Source organism: Mytilus trossulus, chromosome 12 (genome assembly GCF_036588685.1).
Source record: "Mytilus trossulus isolate FHL-02 chromosome 12, PNRI_Mtr1.1.1.hap1, whole genome shotgun sequence".
Taxonomy (NCBI): Eukaryota; Metazoa; Mollusca; class Bivalvia; order Mytilida; family Mytilidae; genus Mytilus; species Mytilus trossulus.
Window position 1 is genome coordinate 52,771,833 of NC_086384.1, and position 26,056 is coordinate 52,797,888.

General features: G+C 31.6%; 1 protein-coding gene across 2 annotated transcripts in view; it reads left to right on the forward strand.

Annotated features, from left to right (window-relative positions):
- Positions 1–237: 237 nt before the first annotated feature.
- The window catches only part of LOC134692836 (uncharacterized), a 44,617-nt gene continuing 18,798 nt past the window's right edge, over positions 238–26,056 (forward strand). Inside the window, exons 1-10 of one of the 2 annotated variants that reach the window (XM_063553429.1) lie at positions 238–413; positions 10,063–10,128; positions 12,686–12,857; positions 13,199–13,504; positions 14,297–14,351; positions 16,116–16,186; positions 20,449–20,496; positions 21,099–21,155; positions 21,842–22,093; positions 24,093–24,680. In XM_063553429.1, coding sequence (XP_063409499.1) covers positions 10,096–10,128; positions 12,686–12,857; positions 13,199–13,504; positions 14,297–14,351; positions 16,116–16,186; positions 20,449–20,496; positions 21,099–21,155; positions 21,842–22,093; positions 24,093–24,680 — 1,582 coding nt within the window. In that variant the 5' untranslated portion in view covers positions 238–413; positions 10,063–10,095. Of the gene's footprint in view, positions 414–10,062; positions 10,129–12,685; positions 12,858–13,198; positions 13,505–14,296; positions 14,352–16,115; positions 16,187–17,215; positions 20,497–21,098; positions 21,156–21,841; positions 22,094–24,092; positions 24,681–26,056 lie in introns of those variants that run through there. The other variant, XM_063553430.1, reaches the window with a different exon arrangement.

Here is a 26,056-nt window from a genome sequence, read left to right on the forward strand (position 1 = left end):
ATTTACATCGTTCTGTATGGATTCATTCAAGTTTTACCTTAATTCAAAATACTGAACACGATACTTCAATCATTTTTTAAAAAGATCTTCAATTTGTTTAAACTACAATTTTAAAATTCTTTTTTTTAGGTCAATGTTAAATTCAAGACTTCAAGTTCAAATATCATTTGCATGGTCTGTCAGTTTTCTAATGAATAAATATCAGATATCCTGTTTAAATGTCTATTTTAAATGCAACTGTAAGGCACACATATACATAAAACAGGTATACACATTGGGTTTAAGCTAAAGGAAAACAAAAATTTAACTTTTAAGTTCAAATGATAGTTATATATCAAAAACATTTCACAACAATGAAGAATATGTGATGAAATTGTAAAATAAACACTCAAGTACTTTCAAGCCAATAACAGGTAAGCATATTTGCTAAGTAATAAAATAAACACGTTTTCACTGAACAAATTAATTCAATCTTGACAAATTGATTTGAATGTAATTGTCCTTAGGTTAGTCTTAAATATGTCGAAACCTAGTAACGACAATTAAACTCTCTTTGCCATGTTTTGACATAATTTCAAATTTTGTGTAAAACTACACCATTAAATAACATAGCAGGATAAACGTGTAAGATATGTGTCCTATATTCATGAAGAATGATATAAAGGGGGAAAATAACTTAATGATTAGAAAGAAATCAAATTTTCACAAAACAGACAGTATTGATCATGTTAATTTTCAGAATTATGTTTGTGATTTTAAGGAGATTGATGTTAAATTTGTTAATAACGAACTAGATAAATGTGCAAATAAATTTTTACTAATGATATTTTTTGCAATGGCGGCGTTTTTGAACATTGTTTACTTTGTACCCTCTATTTAAATCGTTCGTTAAGCGATGCTATGTTCCCGCCCTCTTTATATTTATAATCACTTAAGCCACGTGAACAGGTACGTAAATGGCTTGTCCTGCGATTGTTAAAAAAGAAATTGCACGCACGTAGAACTTATTAAAAGAAAATGAAAATTCGTAAAATCTAAGTTGGTCACCGATCTAATTTCCGAGTTCCAGACATCTAAAGATGGTTAGGAAACAACACAAAATACATAGACATAACATTAAATTTAAATAAAAAATAAAAAATTTCAAGTTTTATTAAAAAAATCAAATGTTTTTCATGCATTATTTTCGTTTATTTTGATACATTATTTTCATGGGGTTACCTAACTCCATTTTTATATATCATACGTTGAAGGGCTGTTGCTAACGGAAAAAGAGAGAAAAACCTCGACGTTGTCGAAAGGATTACGCAACGTCAAGTCTAAGTTAACGACTTCCCCATTATAATTTATTTGGCTATTCAAATGCACTATAGAGCATATTATCCTGTATGTAAAAGTATATTGAATACCTATTATTGTGTTTTCAGTGATTATACGAAATCCTAGGTATTTATAACGTTTTTCTGGAATTATGAAACACAATGTTAAAGGACATCTTTCAAAAAAAATACGATAACAGATCTTTCATTAAAATCGATTCTTCGAATGACGATATACATTCAATGTTCACATTTTCGACCACAGTTTTGCTGTTTCGCGATAAGGGAGGGAAAATAAACCGTGCAACGGTTAATTGAATCTAATAGGCCGAAAACATACTAAATAGGGAAAATTTTCCATGGGACACAGATGATGCTCCTGCTTGCATATAATGTTATAAAGTGAAATAATTTTAAAAAAACCTGTAAAAGTGACGCTATCCAACTTGTACTTGATCTTAGTTTTATGGTAATAAGAATTGCACATACGTTGCATTACATTTGGTTGATGCAAAATAAAATTAGAGAACGGAAACAAAATATGTAGCAATTTTCAATTTGTTATCAAGCATAACGCTAGAACGGTCAAAGTGACGACACCAAAATTAAAACTAGATCTTTTTTTGGTAATCAGCATTGTGTAAAAGTTTTCTAACATTTGGTTGAGGCAAATTAAAGTTAGAGAACAGAAATCAATTTTGGACGGTACGAAGACGGACAAATGTTAAACTTAATGCTCCCTCCGCTACGAAAGGTGTATATGGAAAAACACAACAGTACACTTGTATTCCTCCGATAGTTGCAGGGGGTCATGGATATAAAATATTTAAAATTATGTTTCAATGGCACGAGAACACAACACAAACATGAACACATACTTCGATCCAAATAGCACTGGTCATTTGCAAATTTAATAAACTTGTGTTTTTAATATGAAACGAAAGAAAATGTGGGATACATGTAAATTATAGGCAAGAGACAAGCAAACAGAATATTTCAAAGTTTGTTGCATATTATTATTATTTTTTTCCACCATTGTATATAAATTCCATGTAAAGAGTAATTTTCAATCAGCGGATCTATTTTTCCCTTTCCGCTTTTTCATGTTGGAAAGCTTGTAGTTCAATTGAAATTGAGTGAAAGGCAACGTGTAACATCTATTTTGTAATGTTCGTTCATTTTGAAAGACAGTTTTATTCCCGTTCATTCCGATTCTCGTTCATGTTTCTTTCCACCAAATTGATTATTATTCCGACGAAGCAGAATATATTCCGACATCTTGAAAATATTTTTTCATGTTTACGGGAGATAACTCCCATAACAACAAACGTCGATTTCCCCGTATTTCGCTAGAGGTGTTCATTTACGCACCTATCACCTTAATTAAGATAAACTTGTTTTTAACGGCTACCTTGTCCTATACAATTTAAAATACTGAATTTCTTTACGAAGAAAAGTCAACAACAAAAAGTTGTTTAGGGAACATTTGAACGTCTTTCCACATCCATTTTCAAAGTTCTTGAAAAGAAACTAGTTATTGTTTACTAAAAGTTGAAATTTGCATCAAATCATTAGTTTCTTTATACTGATGCAACGAATAAGTGTTTTCTATATTCTAAGAGTGAAATTAGGGGAAATAATTTGCTTTTTCCGGTGCAGTAAATGTCACTTCCGGTTTCATATGATAGCCTATTTCACTCTTATTTAAAAAATATATAGTTTCTATATATGCTTGTATATCTGGAGATAATTGACCACTTCCGGTTTATCGAAAGTCCCTTCTAGTCCTAATTGACAAGTTAACGTATCTAAATAACAAAATTTATTGATTCCGAGTTCTTTTTCATGTAAAAAGTGTAAAATTGGCTACCTCCGGTTTTTAAACTAGACATTGACCTCATTTTCTAAGTTAGGACCTATAGGCCTCAGATAAAAACAGTCCAGGGTTACATGGTAAACGATTGATGAGTTGAAAACACAAGCAGACAAATTGATTTTGTAAAGGTAGATAACTCCTATAAAATTTCATCGAATCGACTCGATCCAAATTAATCAAAAATTTCTGAGAAAGTATTGAACAATTGGCAAAAAGAATTTTGTCGATATCTTTTTTGTTACGAAGGTGATGCACATAGATGATAAACAGTGAATAGGGAAAAAACTCTTACAAAGAAAATGGTTCGGCTTAACTAGGTGAAATTGAAAAGCGCATACACTATACGATACAATATGAGAAATATCTAAGCGACATATTGCAAAAATGACGTAACATATTGGCGAAAAAAAATAAATAATTAAAAATCAATTGTTCAGAAAACAATTGAAGGTCTTTGAACGAGAAAAGAATCATTTGGATATCAAAATATTAAAAATTAGTCTAAAAACCTTTATTTCAAGGTCACAAAACAAGGACCTCAAACCAATAGACACAAGGTCTTAAATATGTTTGGTTAATGAATAATATCACTTTACGCATAATTCTAAACATAAGATGGACAAAAACTCCCATTTATTGTTTACGCATCCTTTCAATCAAAATTGAACATTTACAACATGTCGCAACTAACCATTTAGTAAACATATTTTGTCGATATGTTATATTTTTTATAAAAATGTAAATAAGCCATAATCAAAATTTATAATATGACCTTGACCTTTGACTTTGACCTTATTTCCATTTTTAGTTACCAAGGACCTAAAATCAAAAGACTCTAAGTCTCTATCATTTATGATTTACCAATTAGAAATGCATATTACCTATATCAAATGCATAAGGGGAAATAACTCTCATATGGGGTGTTCATATCGCTTCGGTTAAAATAGGACATATCATACGAGGATATAACGAGCAATTTTATGAAAAATATTTTTGTCGCTTTCTTCTGCGGTTCCAGGTGAGATGTAGGCACAAGGAAAACAGTGTTCTGGGATATAACTCTTACAAAGAAAATTGATCGTCTTAGCAGGGTGTAATTTAAAAGCGCATGAACTATGCGATACCATATGAGAAATATCTAAGTGACATATTGCGAAATAAATATTTGATCACAAGAACAAAATTAGGCGGGAGAAAAAACAAAATCAGAAGAAATACAAAAGTTCTTTCCACAGAAAAGTGGAAAGACCTTATAAAAATCAAAACAAATACATAGGTCTTTCCACAGAGAAGTGAAAAGTTCTAATAATCAGAACAAAAACAATTGGTCTTTCCACAGAAATGTTAAAAGTACTGATAATAAAAATAATTAGAAGATAACAATAGGTCTTTCCACAGCAAATTGGAGAGACCTAATAATAATATTAATAATCAGAAGTTATACAATAGGTCTTTCCACAAAAAAAGAGGAAAGACCTAATCTAAAATATTATCGAAAGTAACAAATAGAAAACAAGTTGTTTTCATAATGTATGTTCTTGTTTTAAAATTAAAGACAGACAAGCGCCATTTTCAAAACAAACATCATACCAACTAAAAAATGTATGCTAATAAACAAGAACTTAAATTGTCACAATCGCCAAGAGAAAAACCTGTAGATATACAGTACAGACATCCATATGATATCTCAAAAGACCACGCAGCATGTCGCTAGAGTATTGAGACGCCAACGTATCATATCGGTCATTCTCTAGGGGTAAAATCTCCCATTGACTTTAATGCTAATCTATGTGTGAAAATAAATTCATACCCGACTTACCTTTAGAAATTAGAAACTTTCATATATCATTCATGAAAGTACAAATGTAGCCCAATCTTTTGCAACAATAAAAACATAGGGTCATGCGGCATTTTTGGACATTCACATGGCCCTGTTTACACACAATGTAGATTCGCACTGAATTCTTTTACTGACCCCCCATTACTTTTTAACCCTGTAGAGAAAAAAAATAGTACATTCAGCACTTTTTTTCAACTCTAGTTTTGATCCATCTACCAACAAATATTTCTTACAAACATTATCTACCAATCAGAAGAGCACATGACTTCACTTTCAGACAGAAAGCTCTCTCCGAAATGGGCAGTCACTGATGACGTATATTTATTTACTGAATTTATCCCTTTAAGGGACTTTCTTACTTCTTTTCCCACTTTTTTTGTAATAAACATGAAATGTATCCAATTTCAAGTTCCAGTTTGAATACAACCTCCATAAATGATAAATTTGTAAAGATAGAGCACAATTTCTACTACAGTCCATACTGCGGCCAAAGTTTATTTAGAATATAAAGTTGCGCATTGACTGTTTTTAAAAGAATGGTGTAAAATACTATGTTTAATAAATATGAATTGTTTTCTGAGTTTGCTTTGACCAGTATTGCAAGTACATCTAGAAATTAAAGTCTTGGTGTACTCTTAGTTAGTTTTTTTCCTTATATGGAAGTTATTGATTGAATACCATGAAAAGAACACAAAAAGACTTTTCAAACGCTTTTTTAAGCAGTTTCGTACCAAATAAAACAACAATCATGTTTCATTTTACTGAATCTGTGTTTTAATTACTTGTAAATTTAACAAAATGTCATTGACAATCACTGTGCAGAAATCCCAGTCACCCCAACATCAGGATGAGTTCCTCGCCAAAACTAGACAGCCAGAACTGAAGTAGAAAAAAGTGCCAAATAAAAAAAAAAGATAAGATATGACCAAACTTTACATTTGGGAGATTGAAGTAACAATTTAGGATATTCAAAAGCAATTATTTTACATAAAAATCCAATTACAAACATTTCAAAACTTGTTTTATAGATGAAGGACATGCAATCATGAAAAGTTGTCTAGTATATTCTTAAAATAAAGAAACGCAATGCGTTATGTAAAAATAAATGGGTACCTTCATGCGGTCAGATTATTCTAGTATTAAAATACTAGAACAGTGCTTGTTTACCACTTGTTCTACAACTTAACATGGGGAACATAGCTAAAAAAAACACTATGTCAAAGGGAGGTAATCCATTTTTTTTCATATGATTTTATACATTATTAGGATAAATATGTGCAAATTGTAATGTAAATGGGGAGAATATGTATGCCTTAAATTGATATCATAACTCTCAAGTGTAATTTAAATCGTTTCATTCAATCTGGACACAAAAACTGATGTTTACCATATACTTCATGTTTCTCTCACAGTACACCGAGTGCAGTCTGGATAGCCGCAGTTAAAGGTAGAAATTTGTGTAAAAAACAGCTATAAGGGACTTTCTTACTTCTTTTCCAATTTTTTTTGAAATAATCATGAAATGTATCCAATTTTCAAGTTCCAGTTTCAATACAACCTCCATAAATGATAAATTTGTAAAGATAGAGCAAAAGTTATACTACCCCATACTGCGGCCAATGTTTATTTGGAATATAAAGTTGCGCATTGACTGTTTTTATAAGAATGGTGTAAAATACTTTGTTTAATAAATATGAATTGTTTTCTGAGTTTGCTTTGACCAGTATTGCAAGTACATCTAGAAACTGAAGTCCTGGTGTACTCTCAGTTGTTTCCTTATATGAAAGTTTTTGATTAAATACCATGAAAAGACCACAAAAAGACTTTTCAAAGGTTTTTTTTAATCAGTTTCATACCAAATAAAACAACAATCATGTTTCATTATACTAAATCTGTGTTTAATAACTTGTAAATTTAACAAAATGTCATTGGCAATCACTCTGCAGAAATCCTGGTTAACCCAACATCAGGATGGGTTCCTCGTAAAAACAAGACAGCCAAAACTGAAGTAGAAAAAAGTGCCAAATACAAAAGAATAAGATTAGATATGACCAAACTTTACATTTGGGAGATTGAAGTAACAATTTACGATATTTAAAAGCAATTATTTTATATAAAAATCCAATTACAAACATTTCAACACTTGTTTCATAGATGAAGGACATGTAATCATGAAAAGTTGTCTAGTATATTCTTTAAATAAAGAAACGTAATGCGTTATGTAAAAATAAATAGATACCTTCATGCAGTCAGATTATTCAAGTGTTAAAATACTAGAAAAGTGCTTGTTTACCACTTGTTCTACAACTTAACATGGGGAACATAGCTTAAAAAACACTAGGTCAAAGGAAGGTAATCCATTTTTTTCATATGATTTTATACATTATGAGGAGAAATATGTTCAAAATGTGATGTAAATGGGGAGAATATTTATGCCTTTCATTGATATCATAACTCTCAAGTGTAATTTATATTGTTTCATTCAATCTGGACACAAAAACTGATGTTTACCATATACACAATGTTTCTCTCACAGTACACCGAGTGGAGTCTGGATAACCGCAGTTAAAGATAGAAATTTGTGTAAAAAAAAGCTATAGGGGTAAATGCAGTAAAAAATCTCCCATTGACTTTAATGCTAATCTATGTGTGAAAATAAATTTATACCGGATTTACCTTTAGAAATTAGAAACTTTCATATATCATTCATGAAAGTACGTAGCCCAATCATTTCCACACTATAAAACATAGGGTCTTGCGGCATTTTTGGGCATTCACATGGCCTTGTTTACAAACAATGTAGATTCGCACTGAATTCCTATACTGACCCCCATTACTTTTCAACCCTGTAGGGGAAACAAATAGTACATTCAGCATTTACTTTAATATTTTTTTCAACTCTAGTTTTGATCCATCTACCAAAAAATATTTATTACAAACATTATCTACCAATCAGAAGAGCACATGCCTTCACTTTTTGACAGAAAGCTCTCTCCCAAATGGGCGGTCACTGATGACGTATATTTATTTACTGAATTTACCCCTCTAGTGATTGTGACCGTACAATTTCAGTTGTTCATGTGGGAGCAGTTTTCGTATCCCATTCTGCAAAATCTACAGAATTAAAAGTCTACAATGTTTACATATGAAATCGAAAATTCACAGTAAATGACATTCTACATTTGTAAACATACTTCCACAAAACGTATCTATATTTGTATTACAAGTTTTAAAAGATGAAAATAATTATTGATTATATATGAATAACTTTTATACCAACGATATTTGACATTTATATATCCATAATTGTTTTTATAGGATCACATCATCATGTGTGAACAGTTTTGATACGTCATCATAAACGAAAATTTAAAACCGTTATTCTTTTTCTAGATTGATAAAAACATTGATGGTAAATGCCATATGTGAACATATTGTATGTTATAGTGTGTATTTTCCCCCAGTATTTTTCTAATAAAACATTTACTTGTTCTACATTTTACATTGTGGCGCCTTTACAACTTTAAGATAACAAACCTCTCCTTTTCAAATGATAATTTGAAAAAAGCACTTTAATTGTTAATGTTAAAATTATCAAAATATACAAAATTTACTATAGAACAAAACGTATAATAAGATGAACTATTCTACAACTCTCCAATCATGTTAGTGTAGAAGGAATGGTAGAAACGAATTGAGAAAAGAAAAACCTATTTCCGAGGGTGTTCATGGAAAAACCAGGCAGTGGATGGCACATGCCATATTTTTCATCTATTTCATATCACAAATTCATTCTATCTCAAAGTTAAATTTTGTTTTTTCATTAACTGCAATAAATAAAGAGAAAAAAAATACATAGAAAGCACTGAAAATTCACTGAAAAGGGGGGATAGCTCTTCATTTTTTACAAAATTTTGTTGCGTTGTTAGTGAACTTTAGAATCATTTTCTGAGCCATCCACTGTTGATTCAAAAATATCTTTGACGTATATATCCTTTGTATGGTATAAACATTGCATTGGAACCTAAAACTCAGTAAGAAAAAAATATGTTGTGCCACCCATATCATAGTACTTGCATGGTATTTATTTGGACAGCCTCTTTAACGATCCGGATATATACAACCCTTTATACTTATTACCTTTTGATAAGTTTAACACATATAAGTATTCAGAAAGAAGAAAGAAGATTATTATATTACATTTTATTTAAAACTGAAAAAAGAAGAGGGGAATTTTTTTTTTGTGTATATATATCATTAAATGAATTTCGAGATCATCTGTTTATTTTTGTTTTATTAATATTGAAGTATAGTGAGCACCATACGCGTAATATCTCAAGTGTTGTACATCAGATCGTTTAAAAATGTTATATGATGTTCCTGACCTTAATCAACAAGTTATCCGCCATATTCAATCCGGTGAATGCATCTACTTCCTTAGTGGCCTTGTCTGTATTAACACAAATGTAAACACGTTTCAGTTTTTCCATTCGTCATTTACACAATCAAGGTTTGAAAAATTTAAATTTCAAACATAAGTTATTTTAGAACGTGTTACATTTTAACGTTGCGTCGTTTGTTTTCTCATATTTTATAGTGAAATTCACATTGCGATAAGACGTGTCACGGTACTTGTCTATCCCAAATTCATGTATTTGGTTTTGATGTTATATTTGTTATTCTCATGGGATTTTGTCTGATGTATGGTCTTTTCTCTGTGTGTTACATTTTAGTTATGTGTCGTTGACCTCCTCTTATATTTAATGCGTTTCTCTCGGTTTTAGTTTGTTAACCCGATTTTTGTTTTTTCCATTGAGTTTTGAACAGCGGTATAATACTGATGCCTTTATTTACAGAATAGTATTATTGAGATATTCCTATTAACCTATAATTGTTTAATTTTTATTACTGAGTAGTTTTACAAAATACTGTATAATCATCTCATTATTATTATTTATTAAGCATTGTAGTTCACAGTTTATGGTCAATTTATCAACCTCAGATTTGTTTTCTTTTTTTCTTTTTAGAAGGCAGTATATTACAAATGAAGAACAAACATCATGAACATGTTTTTCCTACTGACTCTCCTTCAGGTATATATCATTTATATCTGACACATATGTTTAATTTTCTGTATCTCCGTCTTGTTACGGGTTCAGGAGTACGGTTAAGTGATTTTATCCCACATTGTCACATTAAAAAAAATAACACAATGAAATATCCGCCCTCATTGTTGTTCTTCATCTTAAAATTACAGTGAGTGGATTCGAGCATCACTGATGAGTCTTCTGTTGATGAAACGCGCGTCTGGCGTAAATATAAACTTTAATCCTGAAATTCATGGTGTCTGTTTACAACCACTGGGTAAATGCCACTACTTTTGGAGTGTTAATTCTCCGAGAGAATCACCAGCCCAACGAATAATCATTGATAAGGTCATATTTATGAATTAACTGTTTTCAAAACTTTTGAATATTTGAAATACTAAGGCTTTTCTACCTCATGATTTGAATACCTTAGCTGTATTTGGCACATATTTTAGGAATTTTTGTCCTCAACGCTCTTAAACTATGAATTTTATTTGGCTTTTTTTGGGAATCGAGCGTCACTGATGAGTCTTCTGTAGACAAAATGCGCGTCTGGCGTAAACATAAATAGTATATCAATTGTGAGTTTATTATCAATGGAGCAAAACAAAAACACTCTCACTTAATTGTCATTAAATGATTCCCCTATCAACGATTAGAAGGGACTTTTTTGGCAAACTGACGATCACCAAATGCGTATTTCGACAAAACCAGTATGTTTCTTGATACAAGATGCATATTATAGAGGTGGCGTGATTCAGTTGAGCATACCAAAATATTCAAAGATCTTATAGAGTACCTAAAATCTAAGACTCGTTCATCTTGAGATCTTAATAAAACTTACTTTACTCTTCCACATTTTATACAAGATAGGGTTTCCCATTCCGAAAAGGACTTATTTAAAGGGTTTGTCCTGCTTTGTTACATATAAAAAAGAATAGCCAAAGAAGTTTTAATTATAATTAAAATTTATTTTCTGCTATAAAGATGATGTTCTATCACTAAATAATTCAAAATTTGGTGACTATGTTGAACATATCCATTTTAGATAACTAATACATCAGATACAATTCGGTATACCTCATATCTTTACTAACATACTTATAGAAACTGACAAGCAGGTTTTGTTGATTGCAAAACTTCACGACGAAAGAATTTATTTCAGCTTCCAAATTGCGAACGTTCTATTTCTATGTAGCAACATTCCAGCAGTGTTTGCAGGCGGAGTATAGATTCCCAGTTGATACAATATTGTAGGGCTTGTTGGTCTATCATTATTTGGTGCTAACAATAAAGCTATTTTATCAAGAGTTCCTAATAATAATAGTCATTAAAGGTACCAGGAATATATAATCTTATTCGTCAGACGCGCTATTCGACTACACAAGACTCACCAGTGACACTCAGATCAAAAACGTATGTAAGCCAAAGAAGTACAAGGTTGAAGAGCATTGAGAACTCAAAATTCAAAGAGTTGTGCAAAATACAGATAAGGCAATATACATGTATGCCTGGGTTATGAAAATCCTTAGTATTTTCAGAAATTCATACTTTTGTAAACAGGAAATCTATAAGATGACCACATAATTGATATTTGATTGATTATCATTCCTTTGTCAATTGTACGGACGCAGTCACGAATTGGTCGACCGTAATGGAAATACTGTTTGAAAAATGACCCGCTTACCATTCTTGCGGTTTGGTATGCGTTTACTTTTCTACATTGGTTGAGGTATAGGGAGGAGGGTTGAGATCTCACAAACATGTTTAACCCAGCCGCATTTTTGCGCCTGTCCCAAGTCAGGAGCCTCTGGCCTTTGTTAGTATTGTATTGTTTTAATTTCAGTTTCTTGTGCACAATTTGGAAATAAGTATGGCGTTCATTATCACTGTACTAGTATATATTTGGTTGGGGGCCAGCTGAAGGACGCCTCCGGTTGCGGGAATTTCTCGCTACATTAAAGACCTGTTGGTGACCTTCTGCTGATGTTTTTTCTATGGTCGGGTTGTTGTCTCTTTGACAAATTCCCCATTTCCATTCTCAATTTTATTGATCCCCTTCGATCGTTTTAGTTTTTTTGTTGGGTTCGTATTGCTCAGCCTTTTGTTTTATATGTTGTGTTTTGTGTACCATTGTTTGTTTGTAGCCATAAGCCATAGCGATGCAAATTTTTTTACCTTTGTTTGAATGTCCCTCTTGTATCTTTCGCCTCCAGAAAAGCGCTTCGGACTCTCAACATTATGCAATTTGTTGTTTACAATTTTTTTAAAGTATACATGTAGCAAAAACCCAGGTCAGGAATCAGAGCTTAAACAGAGATACATAGTTATCTTAATTTAAAATACTTTCCAAAATGTTGTATTAGCAAAGTATTATAACATTAAATTTGATTTGGCAACATCATTGGCTAGTTTCCCAACGTACGTCTTAATACACATTTTATTGGATGTGTTTTTGTATGAGTTTTACATGCTCACAAATGTGCGTTTGTGAAGACAGAATACACTTTTAAAAGAATAATTGCTTGAATTATTGATGGATATGAATTTATTTATTTTGTAGATGGTATCCTTAAATGGAGCATACAACTTCACATGTCCATCGCAGGCACACTGGAATCTTCGGGCCAAATCCATGTGTAAGCCGCCAAGAAATTATACTTGTTTATTTAACGTAACGTTTAGAGTAAATGTATACAGAGAAACATGCAACAGACCTCGAATTTTAGGTCCTGGTAAGTCTTTTTGAATATCTAAATAGTTGTACTATAAATACTAGCATTGTCTTAAGCAAAACATATAACCAATATTTTATATACATGTATGTAGGACAATAATTGTAATTTCATATTATAAAACTGCTTGATTCACAATAAAAAGGAAAAGTTTCTTCAAAATATGATGGCCGTTTTTATTTTTAATTGTATTGCAGAGTACATGTTAACATTACTCCTTTGTAAACTTATTTGATTACATGCATCTGAAATAAAAAAAAATGACAAAAGTAGAGGTATATAACTTTTACTATGAATCAAGTAATAAAGTATCAAGCACTTTCTTTTTTTAATATTTGCAGGTTATAAATATGTCTTTCAGCCGAACTTAAACAGAGCAGCATGTAGTTGTTCTCGATATCAGCCTTATATTTTTGACACAATTGGAAACAGTGACTGCATCTATCAAAAGTCACTTTGTAACAACTTAGGTCAGGATATTTATGAAAATGGCAACACTTCTGTCGACAGAAATTGTATTTGTAATACCGATAGAGGATATTGGTTTGTCAAGAACCCTAAAAATAAGTGTTACTGCAATCCTTTAACTGAAGATTGCTCATGCCATCTCGTAACAAACCCATACAACAAAACGATCGATTTGACAGGTAAAGTGAAGTATGTTATGTGAGATTTAAGTTCTATCAATAATTTATTTAGCTTGTTTACTAAAAATCCAAGTTAGTTTCATGTTTACAGTTTAATCATAGAATAAATTACTAAACAATCATCACATTCGGGAAGATATCAATAATAATGTTTACGTTATTTTTATTTATATTTAATGTTTATTACATGTTTAATGATTCGTAAAACTCGTTTTTAGAGAATAAATCGTCAGGTCAAGTAGCTGTGTCATTTCATTTTTCACGTATTGGTCAGTTTTCCCGCCGATGCATGCCAAATATTTAATTGTAATTAAAAAATTAAAATGACATGGTTCCGATTATTTCTACTGAATAGGGACGCTTTCAATCTTGCAACTATGAACAGACTCCTGCCTATTGTCGGGTACGTCATGTTGCCTCCCAACGGTCTTTTAAAAATGTCTGTCGTCTGGTTTACGCCTCATTAACATTTACACAATTATCTTTTAAGAAAAGTATATGTGGAAAAAAGTAAAATCACAAAAATACTGAACTCAGAGGAAAATCAATACGGAAAGTCCATAATCACATGGCAAAATCAAATAACAAAACGTATAGACAAGAACTGTGGCACACACATATAAAGTGAACAACATCTTAAGTTATGAAAAATCTCGTGTATGAGTAAAACCAACACACTTTTATAGTGTAATGCAAACATTTGAAAATATTCCGACCATTAACAATGTCGTATAAGATTAGTAGAGAGTTTTTTGGTATAAGAAATTAAAACGTGTCAATATTTTTTTTCAGATATCAAATGTTATGATGACATGAAAATGACAAGAATTCCATACTTAAGAGATATGTAAGTTTGTTGATTATTTCTCAAATTGTTTTCATTTGTTTTGTCAATTTTTTGTTCTGCAAATTAAGATATATTGAAAACATATAATTTCTCTTAAAAAGCTTTAAATTTATATATAAAGCAACTTACATCTAAGTTGTGTGAATTTTCGACTGATCATGTATTCCAAAGTTTAGATGTAACTAGTTTATAACAATTCCAAATACATGAATATGTTTTATTTAAGATTACGACGAACATATCCTGAAGTTTAAAATAAAATCTGTCTAATGCATTTAAAATACGACGGATTCTACTAGCACTTACTTTACTTTTGATAGTTGAACACTCCTGTATTATTAAAATCTCTATTTGTTTTTAATGTCAAGCCTGCGACTTTTGTCGCAGAAAGCTCGACATAGGGATAGTGATGCGGCGGCGGCGGCGGCTTTAGCTGGCTTCTTATTTTAGGAGGTGGTAGACCTGGAAGCTTCATACTTTGTATATAGATGCCTCATGTTACGAAGTTACCGTCAGTCCAATGTCCAATATCCTTGACCCCATTTTTATGGTTCAGTGACTACTTGAAAAAAAAAAATAAGATTTTTTGAAATGTCGAATTCTCTTTTAGTATAAGTAAAAGGATAACTATATTTGGTATGTGCGTCTCTTGCAAGGTCCTCATGCCCATCAGGCAGTTTTCACTTGATCTCGACCACAATTTTTGAATGTGAATGTGAACTGTCGAATTAGACTATTTACCGGATTTATTATCACATAAGCAACACGACGGGTGACACATGTGGAGCAGGATCTGCTTACCCTTTCGGAGCACCTGAGATCACCCCTACTTTTTGGTGGGGTTCATGTAGTTTATTCTTTAGTTTTCTATGTTGTTTCATGTGTACTTTTGTTTGTCTGTTTGTCTTTTTCGTTTTAGCCATGGCGTTGTCAGTTTGTTTTAGATTTATGAGTTTGACTGTCCGTTTGGTATCTTTCGTCCCTCTTTTATTGATCAGTGAACAAGGTTAAGTTTGGGTGTTCAAGTCCATATCTCAAGTACTATTCAGCAATAGGTCTAGTGTTTGCGGTGTATGGGGGAACAGTAAGTTGTACATGTACAATTGACAGGTGTCATTTGACCTTGACTTCATTTTCATGGTTCAGTGTTTATATTTAGTTTTTGTATTTTGGTTTTTTTTTTTTACTGTAAGCAATAGGTCTACTATATTTGGTGTATGTAATAATTGTAAGGTCTATATGTCTAGCTGATAGGTGTCATCTGACCTTGATATCATTTTCATGGTTTAGTGTTTAAAGTTAAGTTTTTGAGTTTAGGTCTTTTTTTCTAATACTATATGCAATAGGTAAACAACATTTGTTGTATTTAAATATTTTATTATCTATATGTCAGTCGTGAGATTTATTTGACCTTGACCTCTTTTTAACGGTTCATTGCATTGATCAGTGTTATTGTTTTGTGTTTTGGTCTGTTTTTCTTAGAATAAAGGTCAACTATATTTCTTGTACGGAAAAAATATTAGTCTGTCTGGTATGGTTTATCAGACCTTGATCTCATTTTATAGATCATTGGTCAATGTTTAGTTTTCTATGTTTACGTTTCTATGTGACAGTTGTAATAAAGCTTTATATTTAGGACTATCAACATATCAATGACTAGTAAAGAAGTGAAGACATTTCAGCGTGTGCACTCTTGTGTTAATTTTTTTATTTAATCTGAACAAAATTATGTACCAATATGCACGTGCATGAGTTTTCTTTCAGGTTCAATCGTTCACGGACAGTAAAGATTTTCGAGTTTGACAGTTTCAAATACAACCTTCACTATCCAACAAGTACGTTTTGAATTTATAAAGGAAGAATCAAAACAAAATAATGAAGTCGCGAAGACAATATATTTGTTATCGGTTTGTGTTGCATTTAGTACGAACATCCACATAACAATTGAATAAATATCATGAAGCCTAGTTAGGGCAATTGCTGCAATATTTATGATAAACAATGAAGAATAGCCCTTTCACATTTATGAATGATGTCTAAGTTGGTCATAACACATACGAATCAGTTGTTTTAAAATTTAAAAATATGCTTTAATGATAAAAAACGAATTTTGCTAAACTTGTTTACTTTTGGTGAACTTTCTTAATTATGAATAATGATAGCAACAACCAATTTAAAAAATAAATGACCAACAAATTGAAATAGGGGGCTAATTATTTTCTGATTCTGTCTATATACAAAGTAATAACCCATTTTTACATTATTGCGGTTAGTTGAGATATGTTGTTACCCAATTGATACATTGAACACAACTATAAATCACTCAGCATTAATCAGCTGACGTTCAAGGAAAAATAACAACCACAATACTTTCAATTTCAAAGTTATAGTTTCTGTTCTGTTAAATTGTTCCTTTTAAAATTGTTATACGATGATGACTGATGTACCCATATTTTGAATATTTTATTAGTTCTGACTGTTCATTTAACGCATCATGTAAATATAACGGAATTTGATGAGACTGTTATTAAAGTGAGAGGGTTAGCGCTATAGAACCAGGTTTATCCCACCATTTTCTATATTTGAAAATGCCTGTGCCAAGTCAGGAATATGACAGTTCTTGTCCATTCGTTTTTGATGCGATTTGTTATTTGATTTTGCCATGTGATTATGAACTTTCCGAATTGATTTTTCTCTGAGTTCAGTATTTTTATGATTTTACTTTTTGTTAAAGATTGTCAAAGTTTGTTTTAATACTAGGCTACATATGAGAATAGAAATATAACATAGTTTAAAGTTAATCAGATGCTTAAAATAACATTAAATGACGCTAACTATCTAGTAGATATATTTGTCTTTTACAGCTGGTATATAGATTAGAACGTTGGTTTTCCAGTTGGATTGATTTTATATTTGTATTTTTGGGGGACCGTTACAGCTTGCTGTTCGGTTTGAGTGAAGGACCCGTGCTGAAGACCGTATTTTGATATATAATGGTTTACTTTATAAAAAAAATTGCGACTTGGATGGAGAGTTGATTTATTTGCAGTCCTACCATATTTTGTTATATATATATGTAACACGCCCAAACGTGTCCTTCACCCCAAACGTGTCCGATTCCCCCAAACGTGTCTTCTCTCCCTAACCGTGTCCGAAATGTACAATATTCCCCAAACGTGTCCGAATTCATAACCCCCAAACGTGTCCGATAAATGTTATTCGCCAAAACGTGTCCAATATTTAACGCCAGAACGTCTCATGTCTTTTAGCGTATTAAAATACATGTATCTCCTAAATAAAATCGCTGATAATGTTTACGGCAATTTTATAATAGGGACACGGGTGACAAAGTTTTCATTTATTAGCTTTAGTTGATTAAATGTAGGTTTTTAATGAATATCATAATTCAAAATTTAATCTGTAATTGTTAATTAATATTTGACTGAAATTGCTTATTGTTCAGTTGCAAGTATTTCAAACTCATTTTGGGCGATCCTGCACCTTATTAAAGAGTTGAATTAATTGATGACTTTGTAAATTATTTTGTACTTATAAACTCCGATGATGCTTTTTAATATTTATCCGAATATTGCCTGGCGGGCGATAAGTAGCATTTTTTAAAAACTTTTTTTAATAGATCTTCATCTGAATTTGTGTTTATTTCAAAAATTCATCAAATCATAAACTGGTTATCCGTTTTTTTTATATATATAAATTTTAGGTTTCCAGCATCACTAAAGACACACGATCAAGAGCCATAACGTCCAGTGCCAAATAGGTCATTCATTGGTTTTATAGATTCTTTTTATTTATATAAATGTTATGTGATCAACACCGGTAATTAGTGGTTACCGTAATTGCAAATTTAATTTGTACTGTATAAATTCACTTTTTAGACTGCTGATAGCGTATTGTCAAGTTGCAAGTACTCTATGCATATTTAGAGCGAAATAGTTTTACATTTGCTGTATAAATTAACTTTAGACTGATAACGTATTTCCAGTTGCAAGTATTTCATGCATATTTAGAGAACATACATGTTTTAATGATTTTACTGTTCTATACTGTTTAAATTGTCTTTAAACTGATGATTGCGTATTGTCAAGTTGCAAGTATTTCATGCATATTTAGAGAGAACATAGGTTACAAGTTTTTATTTTTTTTTTACATTTGTACTGTATCAATTTACTTTAGACTGTTGATCGTCCAGTTGCCGGTGTTTCACAATATTTAGAGAGAACATACAAATTTTAATGTGCAGAGAAAGGGACACATTCATCCGTTAACTGTACAATTTAAGTAAACATGTTTGCATACAATTTACATTCGACGTAGCCGAAATGACGCCCCCACTTTTACCCAGTTTTCTCGGCTGGTTTAAAAAAATACCTTATCTATATTTTTAATGAAATGGTAAAATTAGTATACATTAATGGAATAGCAATAACCAAATAACGCTTGATATGGACACATTTTTAGGATTGGACACGTTTGGGGGTTCGTTGAGAAATGGACACGTTTGGGCGTTTATACAAATCACACGCTTTGGCGATGTTATTAACTAGACATGTTTTACAATTCAGTGACGTCATTGTGGACACGTTTGGGGGGAAGGACACGTTTCTGAGTGTTACAAAAAAAATTGCGACTTTGATGGAGAGTTGATTTATTTGCAGTCATACCATATTTTGTTATATAATATATAAAGGTCGTAAAGATACTATGCGGATAAATCTATCGGGTTTCAAGAGCTAAATTGACAGCGCGTCATCACCACAATGTCTTCCATTCTTACAATAATAAAAAATATTTAACGTAATTGGGAGATTATATTGACAGTAAAATTAACGGTACCAATTTTCTTGAACCAGATGCGCATTTCGACAATACATGTCTCTTCAGTGATGCTCGTGGCCAAAATATTTGCAATCCAAAGCTTATCTAAAAGATGAAGAGCTATAATCCAAAAGGTTCAAAAAGTATAGCCAAATCCGTGAAAGGAATCAGAGCTTTGCATGAGGGAGATACATTCCTTAAGTTGACAAAGTAGAATCATGTCTGGTCAGTTAAAATGTAATAATAGTTATCAAAGGTACCAGGATTAAATTTTAGTACACCAGACGCGCGTTTCGTCTACATACAACTCATCAGTAAAGCTCATATCAAAATATTTAAAAAGCCAAACAAGTACAAAGTTGAAGAGCATTGAGGATCCAACATTCCAATAAAGTTGTGCCAAATACGGCTAAGGTAATCTATTCCTGAGATAGGAAAATCCTTAGTTTTTCGATAAATTCAAAGTTTTGTATACAGGAAATTTCTAAAAATGACCACATAAATGATATTCATGTCAACACCGAAGTGCTGACTACTGGGCTGGTGATTCCAGCGGGGACGAAACTTCCACCAGCAGTGGCATCGAACCAGTGGTGTAAAAAGTTATCAAAGGTACCAGGATTATAATTTAGTATGCCAGACGCGCGTTTCGTCTACATAAGACTCATCAGGGACGCACATATCAAAATAGTTAAAAAGCCAAACAAGTACAAAGTTGAAGAGCATTGAGGATCCAACATTCCAAAAAAGTTGTGCCAAATACGGCTAAGGTAATCTATTCCTGGGATAAGAAAATCCTTAGTTTATCGATAAATTCAAAGTTTTGTATACAGGAAATTTCTAAAAATGACCACATAATTGATATTCATGTCAACACCGAAGGGCTGACTACTGGGCAGGTGATACCCGCGGGGACGAAACGTCCACCAGCAGTGGCATCGACCAAGTGGTGTAAATAGTTATCAAAGGTACCAGGATTATAATTTGGTACGCCAGACGCGCGTTTCGTTTACATAAGACTCATCAGTGACGCTCATATCAAAATAGTTAAAAAGCCAAACATGTACAAAATTGAAGAGCTTTGAGGATCCAATATTCACAAAAAGTTGTGCCAAATACGGCTAAGGTAATCTATTCCTGGGATAAGAAAATCCTTAGTTTTTAAGACAATTCATTGATTAAAAATAAACAATGAATATGTTGTTACAAGCAAATATAACTTAATTTCACCTAAAAAGCTTAATTCGTATTTTTTTTGTAGATCGCAACAAAGCAGTCATATCGATAATGACATTGTTATTAGCATACTGTAAGTTTTCTAAAATATATTAAAGAGTTAGGAAAAGTATATCTCGATTTCTGCATTTACGTTTTTGAACAGGATTGGAAGAATCCTGTGAGAAATTTGTTTTATTGAAAAATTCTAAACAGTTTCATTTCTAAAACTGTATTATCTATAAACATACGAAAATTATCTAATATATCTAGATAAAAAAAAAAGCTATTAAACAAATACAATTTTTAAGCATGCTATAAACTTCATTTGGCAAATACTTATAATTCTGTTGATTTTAATTTAGACCCACCATCTACTTTCATCCTTTATCTAGCACACCGGTACAGCTTCAATACATTGTACGACGTTATCTAAGTTAATAAAACACCAATAAACAGAGAAATAAAGGTTTATAGCTTATCATTTTGTCGTCAACATCTGGTTATAATTAGTGAACCACTAAAATAGTGTATCCACATAATTAATATCTTATTGATTACTGATAAAATGCTGAGATGAATTTGTAGAAATATGTTAGTAAATCCGGGCTTATGTCTTAAAGTGATTTGGTTCTTTCTGAAATACAACACCATTTACATACTTTTATTCTTAACATGACATTTGATCTATTTTAGTGTCTGTGTGTATAGTTGTTCTTATAATTAAGCGGTTAGGAATCCAATGTTGTAGAAGTAAGTATGTTAACATTATATAGACCTCTTAGGATGACTGGGGATAAAACAATGTAACCATGTTAAGTCTTTCTTCCGGCACATGCCGTAAAACCCTTGCGAAAGTTTGCCATTCATTTGATTGTGCAGGGTGAAAATATACGTAGATTTTCAGTCCGATGCTTTGTGTACAGATTCTGTCCAGCCTTTTCCACATTAGGAACAATTGTAACCACTCTATTATGGGGCAGTAGGTATGACCACTGCAACATGGAAAATTTGTTTTTCAGATGACGACGGATATCTTCCAATTGTCGTTTTCTTTTACCTATCAAAAAAGACAATTAGCTAAGCAACACAAACGGTGCCACATGTGGGGAAGGATCTTCTCACCCTTCCCGAGCACCTGATAACATCCGAGTATATAGTGAGGTTCAAGTTGCACAGTTATAGTTTTATATCTTGTTTTTTGTGTACTGTTATTTGTCTTTTCAGTATATTTAGTTGCGTCAGTTTGACTGTCCTTTTGGTACCGTTCACCTGTCTTTTACGTAATTCATTCACAAAATTGAAAAGTCGAAACTGTTTTAAAAATGAATTGCATGGTAAATGAGATCATGTCATATTGTTTTAAATATGTTACAAAAACTGTTGGAGTCTAGTTTCAAATCACATGTCTTGATTGTGTTATTTTGTATCATTGTTAGAAATCCAGACACGACTTACAAAAAACCTGAAAGTAACAAACAGGAATGAACATTTAACTGCAATCAAAGATGGAACAGAGATAAGACGTTACGTTAGAATTCAAGTTATTGGTAAAGATGGAGTTGGCAAGTCAAGTCTTGTACGTAGATTAGTTGGAGATTCTAATATGAAAGTAAACAGCACGGATGGAATCGATATTGTTAAAAAGTGCCAAATAAGAACAACTGATGGTAAATGGGTCATTGGTAGAGGTGAGTTACAATTGTTACTCCCGATTAAAAATAGAATTGCAACTTCTTCTGCATCTACTCTTCCTTTTGTCATACAATTTTATAAGTTAAAGAAGTTGGTGTTTTCTTTTTATCCTAGTTATCTTGCTAAATGACAATGTAGCCATTTTTAAGATTAGTTAGTGAACTAAAGTTCCTTTTATCTCATTATGTTTATATATTTTTTTTTATTTGTGTGTTATTTGATTGTTCATGGACATTTCATTTAGTATGCTTAAATAGCACTTTAGAAAAATGCTTTACATGAAGATTGACTTTCACATCTTATAAAAAGTAATATAAAAACTATATAAAACATATAAAAGACCTAGAAATGTAAATGTAAAACAATTCAAACAAGAAAACTAACGGCCTTATGTATGTACAAAAAAGAATATTTTTGTTGTAGAGCCATGCACTTTGATAATTGGACAACATCTAAAAGGTTTTAAATTAAAATGGCTTTTTATATATTCGTTTGCCTCTATCTTTTTTCATCTAGCCCTGGATAATTATAATAAAACGTTATAAATCATGAAGAAGCGATGTGAGATTTCCATGGTTAAAAGAAATGTGATACTGTTAATTTCATATAATATACTGATTTGGAAAATGTTCCTTATTTTAAAATTGGCCATGCATCATTTTTTAGCAATACATAGTAATCAGTAAAAGAACAGCGAAGAACGAAAATAAAAATACAGCCTTCCTCTAACAAAACGTGAATTAGATCTGGATCAGGACTTTACGACAAGCATGATTCAAATTAAAAATGATTTTATTTACAGTTGTGAAATATTTGATATGACGTTTCTATTTACTTTAATTTCTATGACTTATTGTTTTTTTCGTTTAAAATATCTCAGAAATAAGCATAACATTGGAATCACTGTTAAAGCTTATACATAAACGTATGCTCTAGACTAGATCTATATCACGAAGTGTGTATTGTTCAACAACTAAAGGGTGAATTAAACTATCACCATCTGATAATAGGTCTTTTAAAATATGTTCGTTATGCATGACCAAACAAATTTTACACAATCTCTTCATTTCTACCCGTCTAAACAAGTCCGTTTGAAATCTATACTCAACATTTATCTTTTTAAATAAGATGCTTAAAAATCAATGGCATAACAACTAGTTTATTAATAATTGATTTTTTTAAGCAAACTACGTAATTTTCTTCCAAAATTTTGTTTTTTTGAATTTACCAAAAAAATCAATTTTATCGACAATAGCTTCCGGTCAGGTATAGCTTTCAAGGTTTGTTTACGTGAATATCCAGTGTTTTTGCAATTCTAACAAGGGAAATTGTGCCTTTAGAACTATAGAACCAGGTTTAATCCACAATTTTCTAAATTTGAAAATGCCTGTACCAAGTCAGGAATATGACAGTTTTTGTCCTTTCGTTTTTGATGCGTTTTGTTATTTGATTTTGTTATGTGATTAGGGAATTTCCGTGTTGATTTTCCTCTGAGATCAGTATTTTTGTGATTTCACTTTATTTTTTATATATTTTTACTTTTTTCAAAATATCGTTTTTTCCGTTTAAACAAAATAATATATGCATCATGTATAACGATTGTGATTTTTTTATCGGCGTCCTTACCCTCATCTTCATAACGAAAGGGTTATGTCGGGTAAAAATATGCTTACAGTACTTCATTTTATAAAAAGGTTTCGTATTTCTTAAAAGCACATACCAACCAAGAAATTATGTGAATATTAAACGTTATCAGTGGAAATTTACATTGGTGTAATTATCGTCATATAATGTTTTCACCCAAACATGTGAAAACAATTCCAAGTGACCATATAGAGATATTTCAACTGGTTTCTTTCAACTTTGCCACCGAGTTCCGACAAGGAGATGTCAAATTATCTTAGTGCGTCTAATTATGCATTCTCCTGAAAAATAAAAAAAATAAAACCCATTTATATCTCTAATCATGTTATATTGTCAAATATCTTATTACAGTTGAAACAGAGAGGAAGAAAATAATAAACCGGATACTGGAGACTCTACACAAAGAACAAAAACAAAGTGCACTAGCTTCTTTCGTCCAAGAAAGTCTAGCTGAAAATGAGAACAACGTTAAAGAAAGAATTTCGTCTAAAGGACCGCTGTCTGAAATGGAAAGGAAACTAGAGAACCACCCTCCAACTGTTTCAATCGACAAATCATTGAAAAATGAAAACACAATTAACATAATGGAGACTGCCACCTCAATTGCAGACAAATCTAATATTGACAAACCTTTAAAAGATAGTGTTATCCCGTCTACTACTGATTTTCAAAACTCCAAAGATTCAATACAAATTGACGATATGAGGGAAAAGATTTTGGAACAAATGGATCAAATTCTTGATAAAGTTCAGAAAGATCAAGACAAAATGGCATCTGAGAGTTTAGTAGAATGTGGTATCTGGGATTTTGCAGGTCAGAAAGACTATTATGCCACACATCAAACTTTTTTGAATCCACATGCTATCTATCTTCTTGTTACAAATATATCTGACGACATATCAGCTACAGACGATGATACAAACTTTGATTCAATTGAAGGTAAGAAGCCAAGACCTCCATCAATGACAAAATCAAACAATAATAAATATAAAAAAATATAAAAATAATAGATATCTTTTTAGGTTTAAAATCACAAAAAAAAACAAACGGACCAATAAAACACAGTATTCATTAACACATTTAACTGATTAAACTAGGACAATAATGAATTGTTTTTTTCCTGTGTGAGTTAAACTTTGAAATTAAAAACATAATGACTATAATACCACTAGTCTTATTAGTCTTAACATAACTGAAATTATAAAATAAACATTGATGATATTTAGAGGTAAATCCTTTTAATCATATGTTCCTATTATTTAGTCATCTTTTTGTAACAGGTGCTATTCCTAGAACAGTTGTTGTTGATCGATTGTGTGTTGCTTAACGTCCAGTTTAAATTATTTCAAACATGTTCAAGAACTCCGGGTGTGGGAATTTCTCGCTGAATTGAAGACCTGTTGGTGACCTTTTGCTGTTGTCTGTTCTATGGTCGGGTTAGTGTCTCTTTGACACATTCCCGGTTTCCATTTTCAATTTTATTAACAAATACATGCAATTGGTTACTCATGTAATACGATCCATTCGGGATGAATATTTTTGAAATATGGACTGCGACATGAACAAAAGGATATACTCAATTGTTACACATTTTTTCCCTTTGCTACAGTGGTACTCTCTGTATACGAGGCACCGGATTTAACGTTTCTATCAGTTGTAGCTAAGCCAGACAGACGCCCTAATTTTGCAATGGTTTAACCGTGGGTCAGTAGGACCTTTTTTTTCCTCTTTTTTGTGTGTCACGTTAACATCACCAAACTAACGTATAATAACATAAATAAAGGCAACAGTAGTATACCGCTGTTCAAAACTCATAAATCTATGGACAAAAAACAAAATTGGGGTAACAAACTAAAACTGAGGGAAACGCATTAAATATAAGAGGAGAACAATGACACAACATTAAATTGTAACACATACACAAACGGACTAAGCATTAGACTACATTCTATGTGAATAACAAATATAACATCAAAACAAAATACATGAATTTGGGATAGATAAGTACCGTGACACGTCTTATAGTAATGTGAATTCACACTCAAAAATAAGAGAAAACACAAACGTTAAAATGTAACACACACAGAAACGAACTATTATATAACAATGGCCATATTCCTTACTTGGTACAGAACATATTTGAGATTGTAAAAAAGTAAGATCACAAAAATACTGAACTCAGAGGAAAATCAATTAGGAAAGTCCATAATCACATGGCAAAATCAAATAACAAAACGCATCAAAAACGAATGGACAAGACCTGTCATATTCCTGACTTGGCACAGGCATTTTCAAATGAAGAAAATGGTGTAGTC